Here is a 22,181-nt window from a genome sequence, read left to right as displayed (position 1 = left end):
AGCCACCGGCCCCACACTTGCTGCAAGAGCCCTGAGTGCTGTCAGTGCTCCTTATCAGGAGTGCCCATTGCTGAATGGCCTCCGTGAGCTGCCTGCAAGAGCCATCTGCCCCTGCCCAGGCCCTTTTTGGCAAATGTGCATGGCAAGACAACCCTATCCCAACCCCCACTGTTCAGCGGAGATACTCTGTTCCAGAAATATGCTGCTTCTGCTTTTGGTAACCTGTATAAGTTCCTGTCAGCCCCTTTCTTCTGCAAGTCAAGAATAAACCTTTAGACCTCTAAGTGCCAGCATCTTGCTTTAATAAATACTTCTGAATCCACAGGCAGGAGAAACATTTCTTTGCAGAAGGAAAACAACACGTTTTTCAGCATTCAGGAGGTTTCTTTTCTCAGCAACTAGAATATTGATTTTACTAAATTTCTTACTGCAAGTTATTAGACAGTGGTCTGGTATCCTACAGGTTTTTCTATTCTTCTCCCTAAATAAAAACTACTAAAAGTAAGTTCAGGGATGTTTTCATCTAGTCCAGTTTAAGCTACTGTATTATAGTCAATTTTCTGATGTGGAAACAAGGAAGATTAGCACTGCCCAAGTGGCCATGTGCCACCCTCTCTTTGAAACAGAAGAGCTAATAATAAACTTTACTTGAATCACTATGCTGACAGCCAGGGGCTTTATTTCTCCAGATTAAGTACTGGCCTCCAAAATGGTTATTTTCAAGTACAGTTTAGCAGTGGCTAATATAAACTGAGACAATTCTTAGATCTTGCTTCGTCATGCGCCTTGTAACAGGATAACATAGAAAGACCACAGACCCTATAAAAATAGCCTGCTCAGGTCCAAGAAGGATGTTAGTCTAGAGCTTTTGGAAAAAAGTGGAATTGAATTTATAGCTGTGTCTTTGTAATTTCATCTTGCTTAGACATGCCTGACCACTATACCATGGGTTACCACGTAACTCTAAATGCATGTAACCTCTTTTCACTCCAAATTGTTGAACTCCTTCCCACCCAGCCCTCTCCATCTTCCTTCTCCTACAGGCCCCATGCACTGTTGCCACAAGTGTTCATAAGAACAGCTGTTTACACCTGCAAACATTCAGATTAACTTGTGGTTTTGTAGTCACCAATCAAAATACTGAATAACAAAAACCTAACCAAAAAGAAGAAGCAATACACTGGATTGTAGGAATTATGCTGGAAGTAATCAAATCAAGATGGTTAGGACTATTTAGAGTACAATGGTCAGGGCATTACCTTAAGCATCTGGAAGGTACATGTCTGAACAATTTATTCAGTTTTTTTTTTAATCCAGTTAACCCATTTCTACTTTTATGAGACTCTGTGAACAGTATTTAGATCCTTGATCAGATGTGCTTCTAATCCAACAGCACCAGGATAAGCAGGATATTTTATTTACCTTTTATTACTACCTTGTAGCCTTCCTCCCAGTTGCAGAAAGAACTGGAATCCTGCATCAGCTGCAGTCAGACTGGTATGGATTAGCAAGGAAACAGGCAGTCCTCTTCTCAGGACTAACACGGAGTTGTTAAGAGATTTAAACAAAGCATTTGAAGAATGTAAAGTTCACTTCCATTCCATCTGTGCAATTCCAAAGTGGCAACTAATGCATATATACAATAAATAGAAGTATGCTATCCTTTTCTAAGTTTTCATTAGAATTTAAACCATTAAAAAAAATTTATACTTTAGAGCTGTGAATCATAAAAACACTTCCCGACCCATATAATTAAAACTGGCTAGTACATTTACATAAAAATCAAAAGGCAGTTCAAGTATCTGTAAAACATCAAAACTTAATACAAGTAACTTTCTGCTCTTAAGACTGACTTGGAAACTTTCGATGTTTTAAAAATTGCAATTAAAAATTTTTCTTTCTGCTGAGACAGTTAAAGACAAAAATCCACAAAAAAATCAAAACAAAACACAAATCAACCTTAAAGACATAAAATCCTGGTGCAAGGACATACATTTCAGCAATAGTGTCTTCCAAAGTGGAGAAGCCAATATTTTCTAGCAGATGAGATAAAGACAAACAACCATATCCCTGTACAGTTTTTTTTTTACTATACATGTAAGCAAATGTTAGATTAAAACTGATTTACATTTTTGTGAAAGACATTTATTGAATACAAAAAATCCCCATTACATTCAGCCTTATTATAAATGATCACACGCAAAGAAATTCAAAAGTGTGTGTAAGATCAACAGTCTAACTGGCTGAACATTTTTGGAATTTAGATAATTTATGAACCCTTACTTCTCAACTGTACAATAATAAAATTCAAAAAAATACACTTTGTCTTTCCAGCAATACTAGTCAGATGTGTTCATGGTGTGATGGCTGCCCACACTCTGGCAGCTTAGTTTCATGATTTTAAGTGTAGGACGTCCGATATTAGAAACAAGGTGTATGGAGAAAACCTAAACAAAAACTTACACAGAATTTACTTTGATCCTAAAAGCTGCCAGCCACAGTTAAAGACTGCAGGCTTACAAGTACCATTGTTCATGCTGAGGCAATGAAGCTCAGGTTCAGAAAAGCTTTCCCACACAGAAGAGAGGTTAAACACATGTTCACATCAGTGCTATCCAATTTGGAAGCCCTACTGTGGATTTCCAAAGCTATCAAGCCTCCAGCTGTGTACCTTGGATATCCACTTGTGAGATGCTAGAAATTTTCCTATTGCCTTTGGAGGGATTTTATTTACTACATCCAAGATATTGAAACAATGTCTGTAGTCTTTGTATAAAGTTAAACTACAGGTATAAACCTACAGTTTAGTTTTTGTACAAGGTAAGATGAGACAAACATCATAAAACGTCAGCTCATTTTCATGAAACTTCTGCACACCACTTGTTATCACTGCCTCACTGCTGAACACTGACATTTCATGTCATAAATTCAAAGATACCAAGATTAAAAAACTGATTTGCACAAAAGAAATTTGAAATAACTTTATATACACAACAAAAAGCTTTCTGGAAGTACAAAAATAACATCTATATGCCAATTAGTTACCATGCTGTGAAAGTTCTTTCAGTGCCTACACATGCAAGACTGTAGTCTAGATTCAGAATAATTCTGTATCTGTAGAATGTATCAGAATATAAAAGAGATTAATATGTGACTAACTCTTCTTATTTGCAGAATTAATATGTATTCAAAATATCTCTGTAACCAATACTGTAATATTCCAGTCTCTGCATGTATATGTGTAGATAAGCAGCTTTCTTCTTAGTCAATTTTAAAATCTCCTGTACGCTGGTAATCCACACTAAAAAGCTACAATGGCTCTGAAGAATCTAGTTATACAATGCAATTCAAAATGTACAAAACTATAAAAAGGGAACATTTATTGCCATGCATGAAACTTAAGTATGTTCAACTAAAAATTGCATCAAATGCAGTTCTGTTTAACAACAAAAAAACCCACACAAAGCAATTTACATTAACACTCTTAACATTAGATCAGCAGAATTAGATGTGACTAAAAATACAAGGGTAAGACACATTCCTTTTGCTGGTGCCTATCAGATCTTCAAATCCATGGAAATATAAACCCAGGAATCTTCATTTCCCACAGTCACATCAGATCATGAAATCAACTGAAAAGAGAAGTGCATTAGTTTTCTCCTTTTTCTCAATGCAATCACATACTTCTCCTTTTGTATTAAAAGAGAGTGTATGAAAATACGCTCTCCTTTTGCTATCAAAAAACCCGCAAAAACATCCCTAGAGCAGACAAACTGATCTCTCATGCCTTTGCTGATAGTGACACAGGATGTTATCTTGCTCGTCTATGCACAAGACATAGACACAGCAAATCTAGACAGCCGTGTATCAACATCTCCGAGTGAAGCCACAAGAAAATTAAATTACTAACTACAGTAAATGAACCTCACTTCTATAGTTCCATTTTTAGTTTCAGGGCAAGCAAAAGTAATGAAACCTGATTTTCTTTTTACAAATTACAAAGCTCAGATTGGACAATAAACCCTCTCTCATATGTACAGTAGATACAGCCTGATCTTCAGCACAGCAAACTTAAAGGCAACATCATCATAACCAGAACAGAGAAAAGCCATCTGTCTATTCCCTTATGTCTCAGCTGACAGGTCTGCTGAGCTTGTACAACTCCATGTGTTGCCATCTATGAATGTATGTGACAAATGCCTGAATTAGAGTGCATCTTGTAGCCAAGGTTGCAATTTAAAGCAAATCCATAGCTTACAGAGCACAAGTCATTAAAAACTACAATAACCTTAATTCTAGTTATGCTTACCAAAGAAATGAATAACAGCAGTAGTGGCATGCTAAGAAACGAATCTGAAACAATTAATTCTTTAAAGAGGGAAATGTAAGGGAAAAAAAAACCCTAACCAAATATCAAATGTTTAGGTTTAGGTGAGCACTAAACTTTCAGTATTATACAAAAACCTATTAAAACTGGCATAAAAAGATGCCATGCCAAGCTGAAGGAAAAAAATCCCACTCCAACCCAGAGTATTTTCTAAATTATAAAGTCTTTACCTCTTTGACTGTTTTCTTAATGAAGTCTTTTCTGTCAGATAAATCATAACTAGGATATTTTTCATACACCTAAAGAAAAGTAAAAACAAAACAAAAATATAAAACAAACATCAAATTACTTTCATTCAATAGGTGGTATGTGTAGAAGTAGCTCAAATGAAATTAGGGCAAAAAACCATGCTGGTGCCTCTAGTACTACAAGTGCCAAAATGCCCTCTGTTAATTAGGTGAAGAGACAAGCTTATTTTCCTGTCCTTATTTTGACCACATAAATATTTAAATGCATGTACTCTTTTATGTTTGTTCACTGACTAAACTGGTACTATAATTTTTCACATCAACAAACTGAAATGCCTAGCTTGTCATGTCACACCAGTAAGAATTCTCAATTTTTGTTTTAAATGCTCTCTTAAGTAGTCAGACAGCCCTGCATTAGTGCAGAAAGACAAACAATTAATGAAAAATAAATAAGTGTTGGTATTTGATAATAAGTAAAACTGTGATCCATTCAAGAGACTAACAGCAGAGTCAAAATATTTGAGTGCTATTGTTCAACTACTCTGGTTTACAGGGTGGGAGAGGACCAAACAAACAAAAACCAGATGCCAGCACTGACAACCTATTCAGAGTATTTTATTTCAGCATACCAAATTTCAGACTCCCAGAATGACTACAAATATGAAAAAACATTACATACAGTTTTCTTGTAACTTCTGGTTTATTTTCCTCAAGACCACCTCTTGAAATTATCAGGAAAACCAAACATGTGAGTGGTCACTTTTCTCCACCTTTCCCTTTTCTGGTTCACACCTGTTCTGACAATTAATGGATTTCTCGCTGAATTGATTCAACTCACTAACTCAGCTGAGAACTATTCTGATAGATGCTGATAGGAGACAGCTGAATGGACTTATAAAGAGAACATATGAAGAATGAATGTGCAAGGTGAGCAGTAGAAATGTACAGAGCACAGGGGACAGCCCTCCCCTACAGACAGCAGCAAAGCAGCTGCACTATTTAAATATGTCAGATATTTGCACTGTCACATATGGCACTTGGTTTGGAGGTAATACTGCTACATCCCAGGTAGCTAATTTTAGTATTTCCCTTTTAATGCTAATATCAGTGTTGCATATCTAAAGACTAAAGCTCTCATTGTCATAGTTATCAGCAGGTAAATAAACCAATGCAAAACTACTTAGTTTCTGAACAACACAGTACAAGCCCCCATTTCTGAAATAGTGATCAAAGTCAGCTCACAATCGACCACCTACAAAGAGACTGCAGAATTGTACTTACCTCCTTGCAGATTTGTTTCATTGTAACCTCCTCCAAATTTGCATTGGCCAACAAATTCTTGACAGTTTCCTTCAGTTCTTCATCAGTGGGTGGTTTCTTTAGTTTTTTAATTAAAGGTTCATCATCTGAACTATCCTCAGACTCGCTTTCTAAATATGAAAAACAAATTGGATTGTAATAGGTTTTCAGTCTGTTTTTTTCCTTAAAAACAGAAGCCATCAGAACTTTCAACAAACATCCAATTCAGATATTTTTCTTTAAAATAGACATCTTGCTAGACCATCTATTTAAAAACAAAGCTAATGCCATCAGTACTACATTGATTTATGAATTTGTGTAATTATTGATGAACCATCAATTTACAAACCAACAAGAACTCTAAAAAGTATGGGACTAATTTAATCTATCAAACTAATGAAAAAGACTTATTACAACAATTCTAATTCAGGTATTATGGACCTAAAAAAATAAAAAGTAATTAATTCCTTTAAAAAGGAGGTTCTATTTTTTTCCCCTAGCTGTGTCACACACTAGGCTCTTGTAATTTTGCAAACTTACTATCAGAAAGCACCATGAGAAGAGAACAAATAAGGAGAACTTCGCAAACGGAGTTAAGTGAAGGGGCACAGGACACTCCTACAATCTTTTCCAGCAGAAAATGAATTAGACTGAATGATTCCAACACCCACTCAGTTCCTCTACCGCCAACAAGACAAAATTCAGAGCAGATCCCAAACGAACTAGACAGTGGCCTTACAGAATTACCTACTTAACATTTTGATTTTTGTACTGCTGACAAACTGAAAACAGAAATGCAGGAGGAGTAAATAAGAAATTACAGGTATATTACGTAACATACAGGAAACACACATATATAGCATTTGTGTGTGTGTATATTTATATATGCTGATGACAAAATAAGGTGTAGACACAACACAGCCACATTTAGAATACACTGAGTTCAGCTCAGGTCAGTTACTTTGCTGAGAAATAAGGCTATGAAAGAAATCTAGTGTAATTCTGTGCCCAAGAGTTTACCTGCTCCTTTTAGCAAAGCACTGACAAGAAGGGTAACTAATCTGACCTGATGCTTGTGCTGTAGCATGCATATGCCAGTGCCAGCATTAAAGGAAGTGCTTTTGCAGTATGGATATAAAATGCATTAGTAACTCAGACTACAACTGTGACAGACCTGGCTGCTATCACCGAGTGTCAGAGAATTTAGGGTGGAAAGGACCTCTGGAGATCATCTGGTACCAAAGCTGCTACGTGGAACAGGGCCAACATGGAGCTGGTTACTTGGCCTCTGCCAGGCTGATGTCCAAACATCTCCACCAATGAGGATTCCACTGCTCCTCCAGACCCCATTTCTGTGGCCACCCACATGGTGGAGTTTCTTCCCTAACAAATAACTGCAGTGTCCCTGGTGGCAACTTGTGCTTCTTGCCTTCCATCGTCTCCCTGTGCACCTCCAAGCAGAGCCTGGCCCTGCCTTCCCCATACTGTTCCATTTGGGAGTTGCAGCCTGCAGGATGATCCCCCTTCACCCAATCCCTTCTGCAGGCTGAAGGAGCCCAGCTTTCTCTGCCTTTCCCTCCTCCACCCCGTGCTCCAGCCCCCTCACCATCTTGGTGCCCCTCCACTGGACTTGCTCCATGATGTCCATGCTTGCCTTGCTCCAGGGAGCCCACAGCTGGACCCTGCTGCCAAGGCCAGCTGACGGGTGCAGGGCAGGGTGCCAGTCACTGCCCTGAGCCACCGGCCCCACACTTGCTGCAAGAGCCCTGAGTGCTGTCAGTGTTCCTTATCAGGAGTGCCCATTGCTGAATGGCCTCCGTGAGCTGCCTGCAAGAGCCATCTGCCCCTGCCCAGGCCCTTTTTGGCAAATGTGCATGGCAAGACAACTCTGTCCCCACCCTTACTACTGCAATCTTTACAGAGTTAATAAGAAACTCAGTGTCTGCACCTTCATGCACATCCTGAGATATGAGAAAACCTATTGCAAAAGGATGCATTGAGAAAGTAATTTCTATGTTAACAAAAAACTTGTATCAAGGTGCTGAACCAAAGACACACGGGATACACACCACTGGATCAATTATGAGATTTGCATAAAGCCACTGTAGAGGCCCAAACAGAACTTTTCCAATGGTTCTTCCAGCAAAATTGAGAACTTGGCTGATACTTTCAGTTTATATGCAAATAAAAAGTATACACATGCTCAGCAGCGTGATAGCAGGAAATACATGATATATATCCAAACAAACATCTTTTTTCATTAAATACTGTTTCAAGGAAAGAAACATCAAGTAGTAAACCAACAATTTACCAAATTCCATTTTCTTTCACAACAAGGTGCAAAAGCTTGCTTTCTAATAGGCATGCCAGTTAAGCTGAAAGGCAATGTATGAGGAAAGATTTAAAGCATTTACCTTTTCTAGAACTGTTCTGGTTTTTCTTAGTCGTGCTGCTGTCTGCCTTCTTGACATTTGCACTCTTCACAGGCTTCTTGGTTTTAGAAGTCGTCTTCTTAGATTTTTCTCTTTTAGATGATTTTCTAGGGGGCTACAAAAAGAAAATCAGAAAATTAAAATAATGAGTATTATTTGAACAGGCCATACCTCTTTTCCGTAAAGGAAAATTTTCCACTCTGAGGACAATTTACTCAGCTGCTCCATGCCTAAGTTTCCAACAGAGCTGGTGCAGCAAAACAGACACGCTGCCTACATCCTTCTAACTCTAGTATATCAAAAGCTGTCATAAACCCAACTCTTTTCAAAAATGCTGCAACCTTAAAGCTGTAAAAACAGATATTTTCCATTTCATCAGGTCCTACTTTCAAACTAATTTGACAAACCAGTGCTTTTGTAATAATTAAGCTTTTATTCCATGCACCGAAACTTCAGTTTCTGAAGACTTCAGTCCACTCAGCCACTGCAGACACCTAACTCCTACCTTCTGAAAGAAGGCAAAGATGACCCAGTTAGACAAATGGAGTTTAGTGTTAGGCCTTTTTGTTTTTCAAAATTTTGTTTGTTTGGAGGGTTTTAGATTTTCAGGTTTTTTTAATAACCGAGTTCTTAGAAATATGACAACAACTGCCTCTGAAACAGATATTCCTCTCCTCACAGTAGGAAACCCGTTTTGCTGAAGAAATTAACACATGTCGCCTTTTAATATTTCAAACCTCCTTCAATTTGCCATTAATAAGTAAAGAAAAAGGCACAGTAAGAATTAAGGTTGTTTCATGGAGGAAATTCATAGGAATTTCCTTGAACCACCTTTTACATTAAATCCAGCACCTATCAAAATGACCCCAACAAAACAAACTGCTAAGTTACATTAATCACCTTTCAACAAAAGACTGCTACTATTTCCTACAGTTCAGGCTACCAACCTAACAGCCTGTCACACTTCCATTTCAACAGACAGAATGTAACTCAAGTAAGCAGTGATATATAAGTGGCCTTATATTACAGCCAAGGATTCCACAGCTTCCATAAAGAACTTTCTTGGACACCAGCAGTTTGACTAATTGCACTTTGTTGCAGGGGTCTGATACAGCATCATGGTTTTACACTAAAGGAGGGTTGATTTAGAGGAGAAAAAAGGAAGAAGTTCTTCTACAATAAGGGTGGTGAAACACTGAAACAGGTTCCCCTGTAGAGAGGCTGTGAATATCCATCCCTGGAAATATTCCAGGCCAGGCTGAATGAGGCAACCTGATCCAGCTGATGTCTCTGCTCATTGCAGAAGGACCGGACTACATGACTTTTTAAAAGGTTTCTTCCAAACCAAACTATTCCATGATTTGATGCTTCTTGTGTAGTATGCAAAAAGTTTAAGAAAACAAAAACCACAATGAGATTAAGATACTTCAGAGACTGCAGGAATCTTTCCAAGGCTGCCTACTATGTTGCTTACTTTAAGACACAAAACCAGAAGAGAGAGTTTAAGATAGAAAACCCAGGAGGAACAGGGAAGCAAGATCCCAAACCAATGCAGCCAGGTAGATCAGTGACTCCTACTGAAGTCAAAGCTAAGTCAAACACTGCATTATGAAATTACAATAAAATCATCGCTAGATGATATAAGAAATACAATCAATTACATTACCAATCCTGGCTGCCCCAAAATGACACGAAGGAAATGGGTTTATATGGTGTATACATACACCCAAGAACCAGAACTTTTGCCTTTTGTCTAAATGATTCTCTAAATTTAACATGCTAAGAATTTAAGAAAACTTCCTATAAATTGCAAATGTGCTTCTTTTTCTTTCAGTTAAACATACTTACTCCCCAACTCTGTATTCCAAGAGTTACCAATCCATAGCAATGACGTAATGTTGAAAAACAAACAAAACAACTCATTACCTCATCTTCGCTTTCTTTTTCTTCTGAAGACTCATCCTTTTCCTTCTTTTCATCTTCTTCACTACTGGATTCATCTGACAAGATCTCTGGGTACTTGGTACGTTTTGCTTTTCTTGTTGTTCCAGAGCTAGTGCGCTCTTTTTTGCCACCTTTGCTTTGTGGTTTTTTGGACTTTGGCAATGGCTGAGAGAAAAAGAGATGTGTGTATTCCAAGTAGGAATACAAAAGTGAATTTTAAAAAGATAAATTCTTTCCAATCACATCAAAGAATAGTAAACAACTGTAAAGGTGTCTTAACACAACCCAGGACTATTTTATGTACACTTAAGTCATAGTATTTTGCAGCAAGCAAATACTCACTATTGAGACAGAGTTGAGCAAAATGAAATTTCAGTTCTAAGCTAAGTGCACCCCTTCCCTAACCAAACAAATCTTCAAAGACTGGGCATTAGAGAAGGGAAGGAGGAAAAGTTACTTCTAGATTGTTCTTTTACCTACTAATCCATAAAAAAAGCCTTTTCTTTTGGTAACAACTCAGAAGACTTAAAGGCAAGAATTTTGTTACATCTTATGCAAACCTGCATTTTGCCCTAACTCGGTACCTGGAAAAGCAGCATGCCGACCCTTTATTCACATCACTTCCCAGTGTTTGCTGGGAATAGATTTAGTTTCCTGAGCAATAGTGCAATTATTTTAGTATTACTTTTAGATTAAAAACTGCAAGTCCAAGAAGATTAACAACAGAGTTTAGCAGTCTTGGCAGTGGTACCCTGACTCTAGTGCACTGGTTTTGTACCCTGCAAGAAATTCCATTTGATGATGTCCAAATGTGATAACATGCATTTGCCAAATACAGCAAACACAGGTAACATCTGAAGCTTGATTTTCCTGTCCTTTCATGTATCTATTCTCCTCCATCCACAAAGCAAAGGCTAATTGGTATTTGGGACAGATATCCTAATTAGCTCCATGTGCTGAACTCGCTTCTGTGCACTATCAGCGTGTAATGGGTACACCCACATGTAAACAGAATTTCTATTTAAGCCCTCACCCCATTATGGATGCCTGCAGCAGTAGAACTACTCTCTTTCAAGAAGTCATTCCTACTTCATTAAGGTAGAACAGAAATTGTAGTATCACTGGAAACAAGGATACAATGAGCAATAGAGAACAGATGCATTTTCCATCAGAACAGAGCCATAAAAGCAAGCGTAACAACCTGTATCTCACCTTGCCTGAAGATTTTGGATGCATAAGGAAGTTTAATATTCTGGTTACAAGCTCACTATTGACTCCTGATCTTTCCAAGTCAAGAACTTCACAGATACTTTTCAACATTGCATTTCTAAATCTGTAGGGAAAAAAAAAATAAATATTTAGTATCACATACTAAACAATCAACATATGACTGCCAGAAGCTGCTGTCTGGTTTGTGTCTGCCACCAGACAATATATATATACACAGTCAACTACACTTCCAATCTGATCTATGATTAAGCAAAGAATCACCACTATATTACATAAAGCAAAATAAAACAGAATTCCCAAAACTGCATGTCTGTATAACAGGATATCTTAAAGTTAAGGAATCAGAGTAAAAAAATGATTACATACTTTATGATCTATAGCCTGAATAGTAAAGGTTCTGCAAAAAAAAGATCCTTTGTTCATGTTCAATGCTGTTAAAATACGACATGCAAGTGTAAAGACTGGGAAGAAATCAACCACAGAGGTAAAACAAATTAAGAAACTAAACAACAGTTTGTGTTCCACACAGCTACAAACAGCAGCAGAAGCTACCACAGTAAGGCAAGCACACAGGGCTCTGCACTTTCACAGGCACCAACCAGGTTTCAGAATATTTGCTGCTAGCAGTTGTTTCATACGGAAAACAAACAAAAAAAATTGTGCAAAATTACTTTATTTTGCAGCCTTTTTTTGACAAGGGGAATTAGCCAATTAAATCTTTTGGAAACAAAGAGTCAAAACTACCATCAGGAGATAGAGTTTGTCTTGTAGATTCCCACGTATTTGACAAACCACACTCCTGGAAAACTGCAAATCTGAAGAAAAAAAATTTGGAAATTCCAGATTCTGGAAGCCTTTCCAGTATCAGCAAACAAGCACTAAAAAAACTCCCAAGTTTCAGAATATATTGTGTAGATGTTATTAGTTCTTTCATTTGTTACAACTAGCTACACAAATATGCAAGGGCATTTTAAACCCTTTCAGTGCAGCCTAAACCAAGTTGCAGCACCTCCTCCTGTTGATGGAAAAGCAACTTATTAAGGGAGCCAGTAAAAATGAAAAAAAAATAATTCTGAGACTAGTTGCTACAGCAATTCTAGTACGTTTAATATAAAATAAGCAGAAATGGCTTTGATTCTGAAGGAGGAATGTTTTGAGGCATAGAAGGGTGCATGTTTGCACCATGAATGAAGTACAATGTGCTCACAACACTATGCTTGCCACGGGAAATAATGCTCTCCTCTCACTTGGCAGAACAATCTGCTAGTTAGCATGCAATAGTTAAAGTCAGGAATGTAGGAATTGTGAATAAAATGTTCACAATATAACTCTTAATACATTTTAAGCTGTCTTAAGAGACCAGTTTGTGTGATTAAAATGGACTCAGAAAAAAATTGTAGAGCTCTACTAAACAGCCACCTGGCTTATAATTCAACTTTAACCTAAAGTAAAACTGTGGAAGAAAAAAAAAAGAAAAAATAAAATGCATAGCATGCATCAAGATATGTTAACTATCAAGAGATCATTACTTTTTTAACATTTCTTCTTTCTTTTTATATTGGTCACTTCCTTTTTCAAATGGAAACCCACTGAACTGACCCACATTCTTCTTTAGGGATGCAACCTAGAACAGAGCACACAGGTTACTTTTCATTGCAAGCAGTTTAAAAGATTTCATCAAATTACATTTGTTAACCTTTTGTACAAGAAAAAGATGTTCTAGCATTTTGTTTTCTGTTGACATAGCTACACCTTTTAAGTCATAACCTACATGGATTATGCCTTTATTTATCTCATGACAGACAAACTAAAACAATTAAGTTCAATTTCTTGTGACTATGGTACCTTTAATAACTTACTGGACAAAGCCACCTGCCATTTCAAGCTCATTTAGAACGTACTGCATGATGATTTACAGGTTTGCAAAATTACAACATTATAAAGCTTGTTGCATGCTTTGTATCACATCATTTGTTACAAAATGGGGAATTTAAGTTTTTATTCTACAATCTGCTGAAGCAGATTTGCTTTACTAGCTATTCTGAAGTCCTACGTAGGACCATGATGATATTTTTGAACCTCTTACTAGTAGGACCAATTTTTGCATTTATGTACCACTCAATCTACAGCTTCTACCATTACACCTGATATCTGATCTGGGTTGAACTTCCATTCCAACAGCCCTTATAATGGGAAAATTGCTCCCATCAAGATCACAAGTGTATTTAAGTTTTCACTTCATCTCCTTTTGGAAAAAAAAAAAAAAGTTGTTAAAAAGCAACCCCAGATCTCTCTATCTCATGTGATCTTTATAACACTATCAAGAATAATTTCAACTAGCTTTCAATACTTCTTAAAATGTTGTTTCTGCTGTTTCTCCACTAGTTTATAATTTTAACAACGCTGAGCTCCTTTTCCAAAGAGCTTTGTCCAGCACCTTAAGAAAATTGCAGGGTGATACTGGTATGTTTTATTAAAAGTTTTAAAAGTTAATTACAATTAAAAGCACATACAAATATGCGCATACAAAACAAGATCTGACCTTCACTATATTAAACAGCATTCTGAGTTCCCAAAAATTCTGATTTAATACAGCTTTAACTGAAACCATACTGATATACTCTTTTTCTGAATACTTGTGGCAAAAGATAATTCTCTACCATTTGAACAAACATTGCATCGGAAGCAGTGGTTTGAGAATTAAGAGTTAGCACACATCTCTACTAGTAATATTTGATTTCTGGTTTCTGTGCTAGCTGTTCAAGTCTTCAAAATACCCAAAGATATTTTAAAAAGTTCCAATAATTATAGCACATGTAAAACTGCCTCAATTTCACATTTTGCCTCCATTAGCAAGGAAAATAGGTCATATTTACTCTTGAAATTTTAGGCACGATCAGTGATACACAAACCACTTCAAGAAAGATTTGCCATTATAAGTGCCATCCTTAAATACACAATGGATAATATTTTAATTATCTTAGGAAAATTGTTATATATCAAATCTTAATGGTGATTTTTATCACCTTCTTTCTACTGCTTAGTACAGAGAAAAATAGCAGATAAACACCAATGTATTAATACATGGAGTATTTTGAGAATCATCTGCATGTCAGCAGCTTTTAGCATGTTAACCATAAATTATTTCCAACTCATCCTTGTAAGGTAATCCACCATTCCCCCATTAAAAAAAGAAAATCAAATCTACATTCAAGGGACTTTTGATTTAGTACACCCTGCCATAGGATTTTTATAGGAAGTGATTTTATAGGAGTTAAAAGGAGGAGACTTACTTAACTGGTCCTGCAAATACCCATTTTCTAAGTAGCTTGAAATAAATAACACTTGAGAAATAGATCAATACGTGCAAGTGTAAAAAACTGCACTACAAGCATTTTCACTATACATGAGAACTAATGGATATACAAGATTGAAATTCTTACAGTGCCTGGCCTGTTGTAGAGGAGTTTGTGCAGGTTCCTAAGTTCATCTGTCTTCTTTTTACTCAGAAAGAACTGTATCCTCTCAATTTCACACAGTTTTTGTCCTTTTCCTGAAACAATTAAAATAAATTATGCTATTTTATCACCTATATGTTTATAACTTAAAGCTTCTACTTTTTTTTTTTTTTTTTTTTAAGCAAAGAAGTTACTTAAAAACAGCATTAGACATTCTAATAGGTCAAACATTAAGCAGGCCTTTTCCTATCAGTTAGGCATCCTGACAGGCTCTTTACCTGCCTTACTTGATACTACCTAGATCAGCGTACTAGGATTTGGCATTTCTTTGTATTCTGGCTGCTCCTGCCTTTGTTAGTAGTGGTGAGATACCAAAGATCCCATTCCAAGTAAGTTCAAATATCATATAACTTTTACAGTTAAACTGATGCTACAGAATAAAAGATGGTTTTCATATAATAGCCTTATTGTTTTAAAAAGGATCATGACTCATAAACTAGGTCTCACAACAGATTAGTAATTTCATCTTCTTAGAGTTTTCATTATCATTCCTAACACTCACAATTCGTATGTGAGAAGTCAAGCTTACCTGGTGTAATTGTAAAAGGTTCCTTCTGCAGCGAGGACACTTGCATGGTCAGTCGGTCAACCTTCTTCTTCTCCCTTTTTCCTTCAACAATGAGACTCTTCTCTGCAAAAGAAAGCTTCCTTAAACACCATATTCTTCATTGCAGATCTGACTGAAGTGACAGGCAACACATCACTGACTCTTTGAAACAGCAAATCAAAAACAGATGATATAATCAGGTACTAAGACACTTTCAGACCTTTGGCTAATAAGCCAATGTGATTCTATGGAGCTGCACATACATAACTAAAAGTCTCTCTAGGTTTTCACCACAATCCAGTATCCAAGATAACCCTAAAGACAACACTAAAGTTAACTTTACATTACCTTTAGACATTTCCTTAAGGTAACTTTAGGAAATTACCACATAATGGAGACTGCAGGACTACATGTTTTCAGAAACCCATCCTTCTCTCCTTTCACTGCATTTTTCAGGTAGGAAACTGACCCTGTTTACACATTCTCCTTGGATGCTGCAGTCCGTACGCACACAGCTCCACACAAAGCACTCTGAAGAAGAATACTACTACCAGATGGGCAAAAGCAGGGTCAGGGATGCCTACACACAAATTTGTTTCCCACTACTGGACTGGAGAAACCACACATTTCAGCAGGAGAGGCAGAAGCACAAGTGCAGTGGGACTGTACTACACATGCCAGGGTACACAGAGAAGCACTCTGCAGGGCACAGTAACGAGTGTCACGAATACAACAAGAGTATTATTCCCAGTAATTCTGTTAGTGCTTACTAATGAATACATTTAGATTGTTTTATGTACACCCTGCACATCACTCGTTCAATGATACCACTCCAAAGAAAAAGCTAAAGCTTCACCTAAACATTTCATACTAAAATACTTGACCTCAAGTAACACTATTCTATAAGAGCTAAAGAGATGGGCTGTCCTGGTTTAGCCTCAGAAAGTAGCTTCAAAACCTGTATGATCAAAACCAGAGCAAAAAGAATTTTTTTTCCTGAAAATCCAATGCTAATTACTCTGCTGTTTTCCAAACAGCATAATCTGTCTTCTTTCTACTACCTTTCCTAAAGACAAACTTCATCTCTTCCAAGGATGCAAGAGCATCACTGACTTGGTTTTCACTGTGCCACATTACAGCTCTGCTTCCATGAATGCTTTCCTTTTGAAAACAGATGCCTGGAGAGTTCACAATAGAAATTAACATTCTTGCACAGTAGTTCCTTCATCTTGTTTTGTTCTCCTTGACTACCTTCAATTCCACGTCACTACAAGAAACTTGCCTTGCTTGCTCATCCTATCATATTGCCATAATTTTTTATCACCAAAATTAGTCTAAAGGAATTTTCACTGACCCAATATAATTACATTTGGATACCCAGAAAATTAATTCACTGTAGTTAGGCAAAGACATCCCTATTGTTTCCAAAACTACTGCACACTTAGAAGTTTCTCTTTTGCAAACACAGACAACTTCAGTGTTACTGGCAAAAATAATTTCATAAGAGACACTAACTAGTATAATCATTGAAAAATTTATACATCAACAATAAAATCCCTGGTACGGAAGTCCAGGATGCTGGCAATTCCTTAAATCTTTTTTGAGACAAATCAGCTCTACTGTTTTTAGCACTGCCTGTTATAGACCACTGGGAAGCTATTATAACCCAGGAGACAGATGCACCATGGAATCTCCTCAATGATTGTACAGTTAGCCAAAATCACAGGAAACTGCATTCAATACCTGGCATGCATTAAAGAACAACTTATTAAATGGAAAGAAAAGTACCCTTTTCTTCTTCTTCTTCCTCCTCTTCCTCTTCTTCATCTTCATCACTTTCCTCGGCTTTGTTTTCAGTTTCAGGTTGTTTCTCATCTGTTTTTTCTGATGACATTGTATCTTCTTTTGATGAATCAACAGAAGACATGGTGTATGCTTCTGTAGAAAGAGTCAGGGGAAACCATCATCAATAGAACAACGTCCATAAAAACCACGGGAATCTTGCTTTCAAAAATGATCTCCTTGTGCAGCAGAAGCAGTGTGCTGGTACTGTGATTGTTCACATTCTCCAATCACTAAGGTGTCTGGCATACACACAATACAACTTTTCAGAATAAGCTGTCATCCATTCTGCAATTAGTCTGGTTAAGAACACTATAAGGTTATAAATTCTATTCACACACAGGTCTTCAAGCTGCTTTTGTGAACCATTCAGAAACACCCACTCAAAGCAGCTGATACTGTTATCTATTAAAAACGGCAGTGTTTTAAGATATCACTATTTTACTGCACCCTCCTATAAACTTAGTACTTGATCATGGTTAACTATGCATACAAGTTTCCTAATAACTTAAGCAAGTTACTTATTTAGATTGGAAATAGAAACAGAAACACTAAAAAAAAAAGGCTGCAAGCAATTCAGGAAAGAATTAACACTGCTTTCATAACCCAGACAGCTGCTGCATCTTTAGGCATTAAAATACTTTCTGGTTTTAATATGTACCATTTCCCTACTAACAGAAAACATCTATCCAATAGAGCAAGATAACCATATATTTAATTTTTCAAAACTCTAGCTTTAAATAATTTTCACCGTTTAGATCTGGAACAGAACATCACACAATTAACCATTTTCTTTTTGCAATACTACAGCCAGTATTATCTGCAAGAGATCAGGTGCAATAAGAAACATTTAAATCTGCTGCTTACATGCAGCATTAGTACATACCAGAGATCAGTCGTGTGCCAAATGACAGAAAACATGAGTTACTATTTATTACCAATAGCAGGGGGAAAAGTAACGTTTCCTGGCTAAATTATCAGGCAGAAACACATCCTTCTGTGTATTACTACCAGTATTTCATTTGTAGTAAGTAGTCCGGCATTTTCATTTTACTTGAAGGCATGAGTAAAAGCAAGAGAAGCACTACAAGCTCTTTTCTTCCCCTTTCAATGGGAACAGAAGCGGGGGAAAGTTAAGAGACTTCTTAGCTTTACACCACCTGGGTATGGGACGACGATTTGCTTAGGGAAAAAGAGTTCTGGGATCCACCTTTACCGGGAGAGGGTCTCCGGCCCTGGGCTGGGGCTGTTCACACGGGGACTTTCCACCTATCCCCCCTTCCCGATCTGCAAGCTGGACGCCGGGCCGAACGGACGGCGATGCGCAGCGCCCGGCAGCCAAGGCGCCATCGCCTCCCGCTGCGGGCGGGCTCGGGAGCGCTCGGCCCGCTCCCGCCGCAGGACACGGCGGGGCTCGGGACACCGGGCAGGGGCCGGGGGCAGGCAGCGCCGGCCACAAGCGCCCCGCACACGGCGCGTCCCCGGGGCGGGGCGGGAGCCCGGCGGCGCGGCGGCCGCGTTTCATTTCTCCTCGTCACAGTCCGGCCCCGCTCGGCCCGGGCGCGGCGAGGCGGGACCGCTCTCGGGCGCCGTTACGGCCATGGCGGCAGGACCCACCTCGGCGCGAGCCTCGGCTCCCTCCTCAGGCGCGGCGGCAGCAGCTGAAGGCGGCACTTGCTGCTGGACGAGGCGGGTCCGGGCGCAGCGACACACACACGCCCCGCCGCGGCGCAGCCCTAGAGCCAGCGGCCACTCTTTACCCTTTCCCTCTCCTTCTCCCTCTTCCCTCCCTCCCGGAATCAACAAGGTTTTCAAAATGGCGGGTTCTCGGGCGGCGAGGAGGAAGCGGGAAGGCGGCGGCCAATCAGCGCCCGCGTTCCCGCCGGCGCGGGGAGGGTGCGCGTCACGCCCGCCCGCCCGCGGTGACGTCAGGCCGCGCGCGGCGGCGGGCGCGCGCTCCCGCTGAGGAGAGGCGACGCGACATTGCGTTTTGCCTTTTAAAACTAGCGCCGTCTGAAATTGTAGCGGCCTTTTTTTTTTTTTCCTTAAAGCTTTAAAATAAGGAATCCGTACCTCTTATCCTGCCTGAATTGGGCGGTGATGAATATATGCTCCCCAGGCTTTCCTTTTGGACACAGTGGTGTTTCCCACTACCTCTGGCACAGGTTGCCCAGAGGAGCTGTGGATGCCCCATTCCTGGAAGCGTTCAAGGCCAGGCTGGAGGGGGCTCTGAGCAACCTGGGCTAGTGGAAAGTATCCCTGCCCGCATCAAGTAGGTTGGGACTAGATGATCTCTAAGGTCCCTTCCGACCCAATCCGTTCTACGTTTTCCAGCATTCAGTAGTATTTGTGTTCCTACTTTTACTACGTGACTACGCTTCCCGCGCGCCTGCGATGAACACTTCCCAGGAGCGTGGCGCTCTTCCCACTTCCTCTGCATCACTCCCGCGGGGGCCGGGCAAGGCGCCCGTTCCTCGCCGCGATTCCGCGCGGGCGATCCCGGCGCGCATCCCTGGGCGGGCCCGCGCCGCCGCAACGGCCGCGCCTCGCTCGCGCCGCGGCGGGACGGGACGGGGCGTTGCGGCCAACGGGAGCGAACGGCCCCGGAGCGAGGTCGCCTCCCGGCTCCTGAAAAATGTAGGGTCACAGGCGGCCCCCGAAAGAGCCGAGGGGCCAGTCCCACTCGCTGAGGACTGCGAGTGCGCTGTGGCCCGAGTTCCGTTCTTAAGTTTAGGAATTAATCTTGGAGCCTGAGAAGAGGCCAGGCTGGTTTCCACGCTGCTTTCAACAGGAGTCGGGAATACACAGGCGGTATGTTGCAGGAAAGCAGCTGGAGCTAGTCAGTGCAGGTGACTTGTCTAAAAGCCGTGTTATCCCAAGAGCAGTTTCTTGGCTACTGAGAGGAGCTGTAGGTATATGGCTCTTTGCTAGGTAAAGGGACAGTAAAAGAGAGGAAATGAAAGGAGTGTCACACTTCTGTGAATTGTTCATCTTAGATGCATGTAAAACATAGTCCCGTGGAATTGGTAGCAAACCCAGGAAATACATGAAATACAAATACTACAAAATATTTAGAATCAAAGAACAGATTGGGTTGGAAGGGACTTTAAGGTTCATCAGGTGCCAATCCCCCTGCTGTGGGCAGAGACACCTTCCACTAGGTCAGGTTGCTCAGAGCCCCATCCAACCTGGCCTTGAACACTGCCAGGGATGAGGCATCCACAGCTGCTCTGGGAAATCTGTAGGATAAAGATATTAGGAAATACTACAGTTTATATGCTGTGTACGAAAGGAGAGTCTGGGGAGTGTATATTAATCACCGCCCAATTTAGGCAAGAGAGATGCAGATTCCTTATTTTAAAGCTTTTTTTAAAAGCCGGTGCAATCACAGATGGTGGTCATTTTAAAAGGGAAAATGTAAATTATTTACCAACAATATGTAATTAGACAAGCTTATTGTTAACACACAATAAGGAGACAAAAATGTAATTGAGCCATGGGCTACACAAATGGCACGACAGATGTTTGAAGACAACAGACTACTTCCTGTGAGATGAATAGGTTTGGATTAATTCAGAATTGTGACAGAAGACATCCAAAGGCTGTGCTTCAGGTTGTGATGATAAATTAGATCATCATCTTGTAAAGAGGGATGTATTTACCCAATAGAGATGATTCGCCTAACTGAATTACGTATGTTGATATTCCACACATACCACATTAGATGCATCTTCATCTTGAGGAGGAATAGAAGATACTGGTTTCGTTGATCCTTTTAGTGAAGTCATACCACTTTAGTAGCTGACAGACCCTTAAACATAAACCAAATCCAGTATTTTAGGAATTTATATACTTGGTGCAGGTAAATTTCATTTTGTCACAGGTTCCTCTGGCTATGATAACTTACCTTGATTGTGTTTTTTGAAACCTTCTCTGCCCTTCATATATCTTTTTGATTTACAGCTTTCTGGAGTAGTTTCAGTATGCTGTCAACAGTTTAATAATTGGTTGTTGCGTCTCCCAGATAAGACTGAGACAATATGAAGAGGACTTCAGAAAAAAATCTGCAAAGGTGTAATTTGGGAGAAGGAGGTGACCAATTTGAAAAAAAAAATAGACATGTTTTAATGGGAAATTCAAGAAAATAGTTTGAAACTAGTTTGTCTTCTTATTTTGACTATGAGTAAGAATGCTGATTCTCAATATACTGCTTTGGGATGATATGCTGTATCAACACTTCTATATTGCTGTCTTCTCCCTGTCTGAGGAAGTTCACTTAATTATATTATTTCAGGTGAGATTTGAAAGACCTGGATGAGATAATGGTATTGGGATAAAATATTAGCATTATCTAAGGTGTTTAGACAGTGTAATGAAAGGTTCTAAATGCAACCTAAAAGTCTTATTCCTGGAAGGACAAATTGGAAGGGGGTAACTAATTTTAAGCAGTGCTTAAGAGCTACTTCCTATAGCCTGCTCTCCTTATTCCACCACAGAGAGCATGCTTCTCTACTGTCAGAGTCCTAATGTTAAGGACACACTGAGTTTTGACAGCTAGCTCCATCTGCAGATGCCAGTTCTATAACACACAGTTCTCCTGGAGGTACCTGGGGCTCGCTTACAGATATCAAAGGGTACATTTCTTAGACAACATAGCTCAGTAGCATTAAATAGTGAAAACTGGTTTGAGGGGGCTGTAAAAAGGGGCAGCTTCATGTTTCAGCATACATTACAAGCTTGTATTTAATGCTGAAGTGCACCAGGCAGTGCAGTTTTAAACATGGTCACCAGCTG

General features: G+C 39.3%; 2 protein-coding genes across 16 annotated transcripts in view; one reads left to right on the top strand and one right to left on the bottom strand.

Moving 5' to 3' along the window:
• Nucleotides 1–2,067: 2,067 nt before the first annotated feature.
• Nucleotides 2,068–19,852, bottom strand: DEK (DEK proto-oncogene). 4 transcript variants are annotated; one of them, XM_064423076.1, is made up of 11 exons: nt 19,747–19,852; nt 17,334–17,483; nt 15,528–15,629; nt 14,924–15,033; nt 13,010–13,104; nt 11,463–11,583; nt 10,233–10,415; nt 8,289–8,421; nt 5,857–6,005; nt 4,558–4,626; nt 2,068–3,632 (listed from the first exon to the last, which is right to left on the bottom strand). In XM_064423076.1, the coding sequence occupies exons 2-11, from the start codon at nt 17,470–17,472 to the stop codon at nt 3,621–3,623; spliced, it is 1,113 nt and encodes a 370-aa protein (XP_064279146.1). In that variant the 5' UTR covers nt 17,473–17,483; nt 19,747–19,852; the 3' UTR covers nt 2,068–3,620. The 4 variants fall into 4 exon arrangements, with proteins under 4 accessions (XP_064279146.1, XP_064279126.1, XP_064279136.1 ...); XM_064423056.1 differs by lacking the exon at nt 19,747–19,852 and adding an exon at nt 19,461–19,629; XM_064423066.1 differs by lacking the exon at nt 19,747–19,852 and adding an exon at nt 19,005–19,198.
• Nucleotides 19,853–19,959: 107 nt separating this feature from the next.
• RNF144B (ring finger protein 144B) overlaps nt 19,960–22,181 on the top strand; it is an 87,156-nt gene continuing 84,934 nt past the window's right edge. For 5 of the 12 annotated variants that reach the window (XM_064423180.1, XM_064423232.1, XM_064423184.1 and 2 more), the window contains exon 1: nt 19,963–20,198. The gene's annotated coding sequence lies outside the window, so the exon portion shown is untranslated. Of the gene's footprint in view, nt 20,237–22,181 lie in introns of all 12 variants that reach the window. The other 7 variants (XM_064423150.1, XM_064423194.1, XM_064423140.1 and 4 more) reach the window with 3 other exon arrangements.

Source organism: Passer domesticus, chromosome 1 (genome assembly GCF_036417665.1).
Source record: "Passer domesticus isolate bPasDom1 chromosome 1, bPasDom1.hap1, whole genome shotgun sequence".
NCBI classification, from domain to species: domain Eukaryota; kingdom Metazoa; phylum Chordata; class Aves; order Passeriformes; family Passeridae; genus Passer; species Passer domesticus.
The sequence above is the reverse complement of the archived record's forward strand: the minus strand, read 5'-3'. Positions and strand labels throughout refer to the sequence as shown.

Bases quoted from the DNA above. Each gene is read 5' to 3' on its own strand.
- DEK (XM_064423056.1), bottom strand. From the start codon at position 19,581: ATGGGGCATCCACAGCTCCTCTGGGCAACCTGTGCCAGAGGTAGTGGG. The intron at 13,105-14,923 runs GTAAGAATTTCA...GCTCTGTTCTAG, and splicing joins TCTACAACAGGCCAGGCACT to GTTGCATCCCTAAAGAAGAA. The intron at 6,006-8,288 runs GTAAATGCTTTA...TTTCATATTTAG, and splicing joins CCAGAACAGTTCTAGAAAAG to AAAGCGAGTCTGAGGATAGT.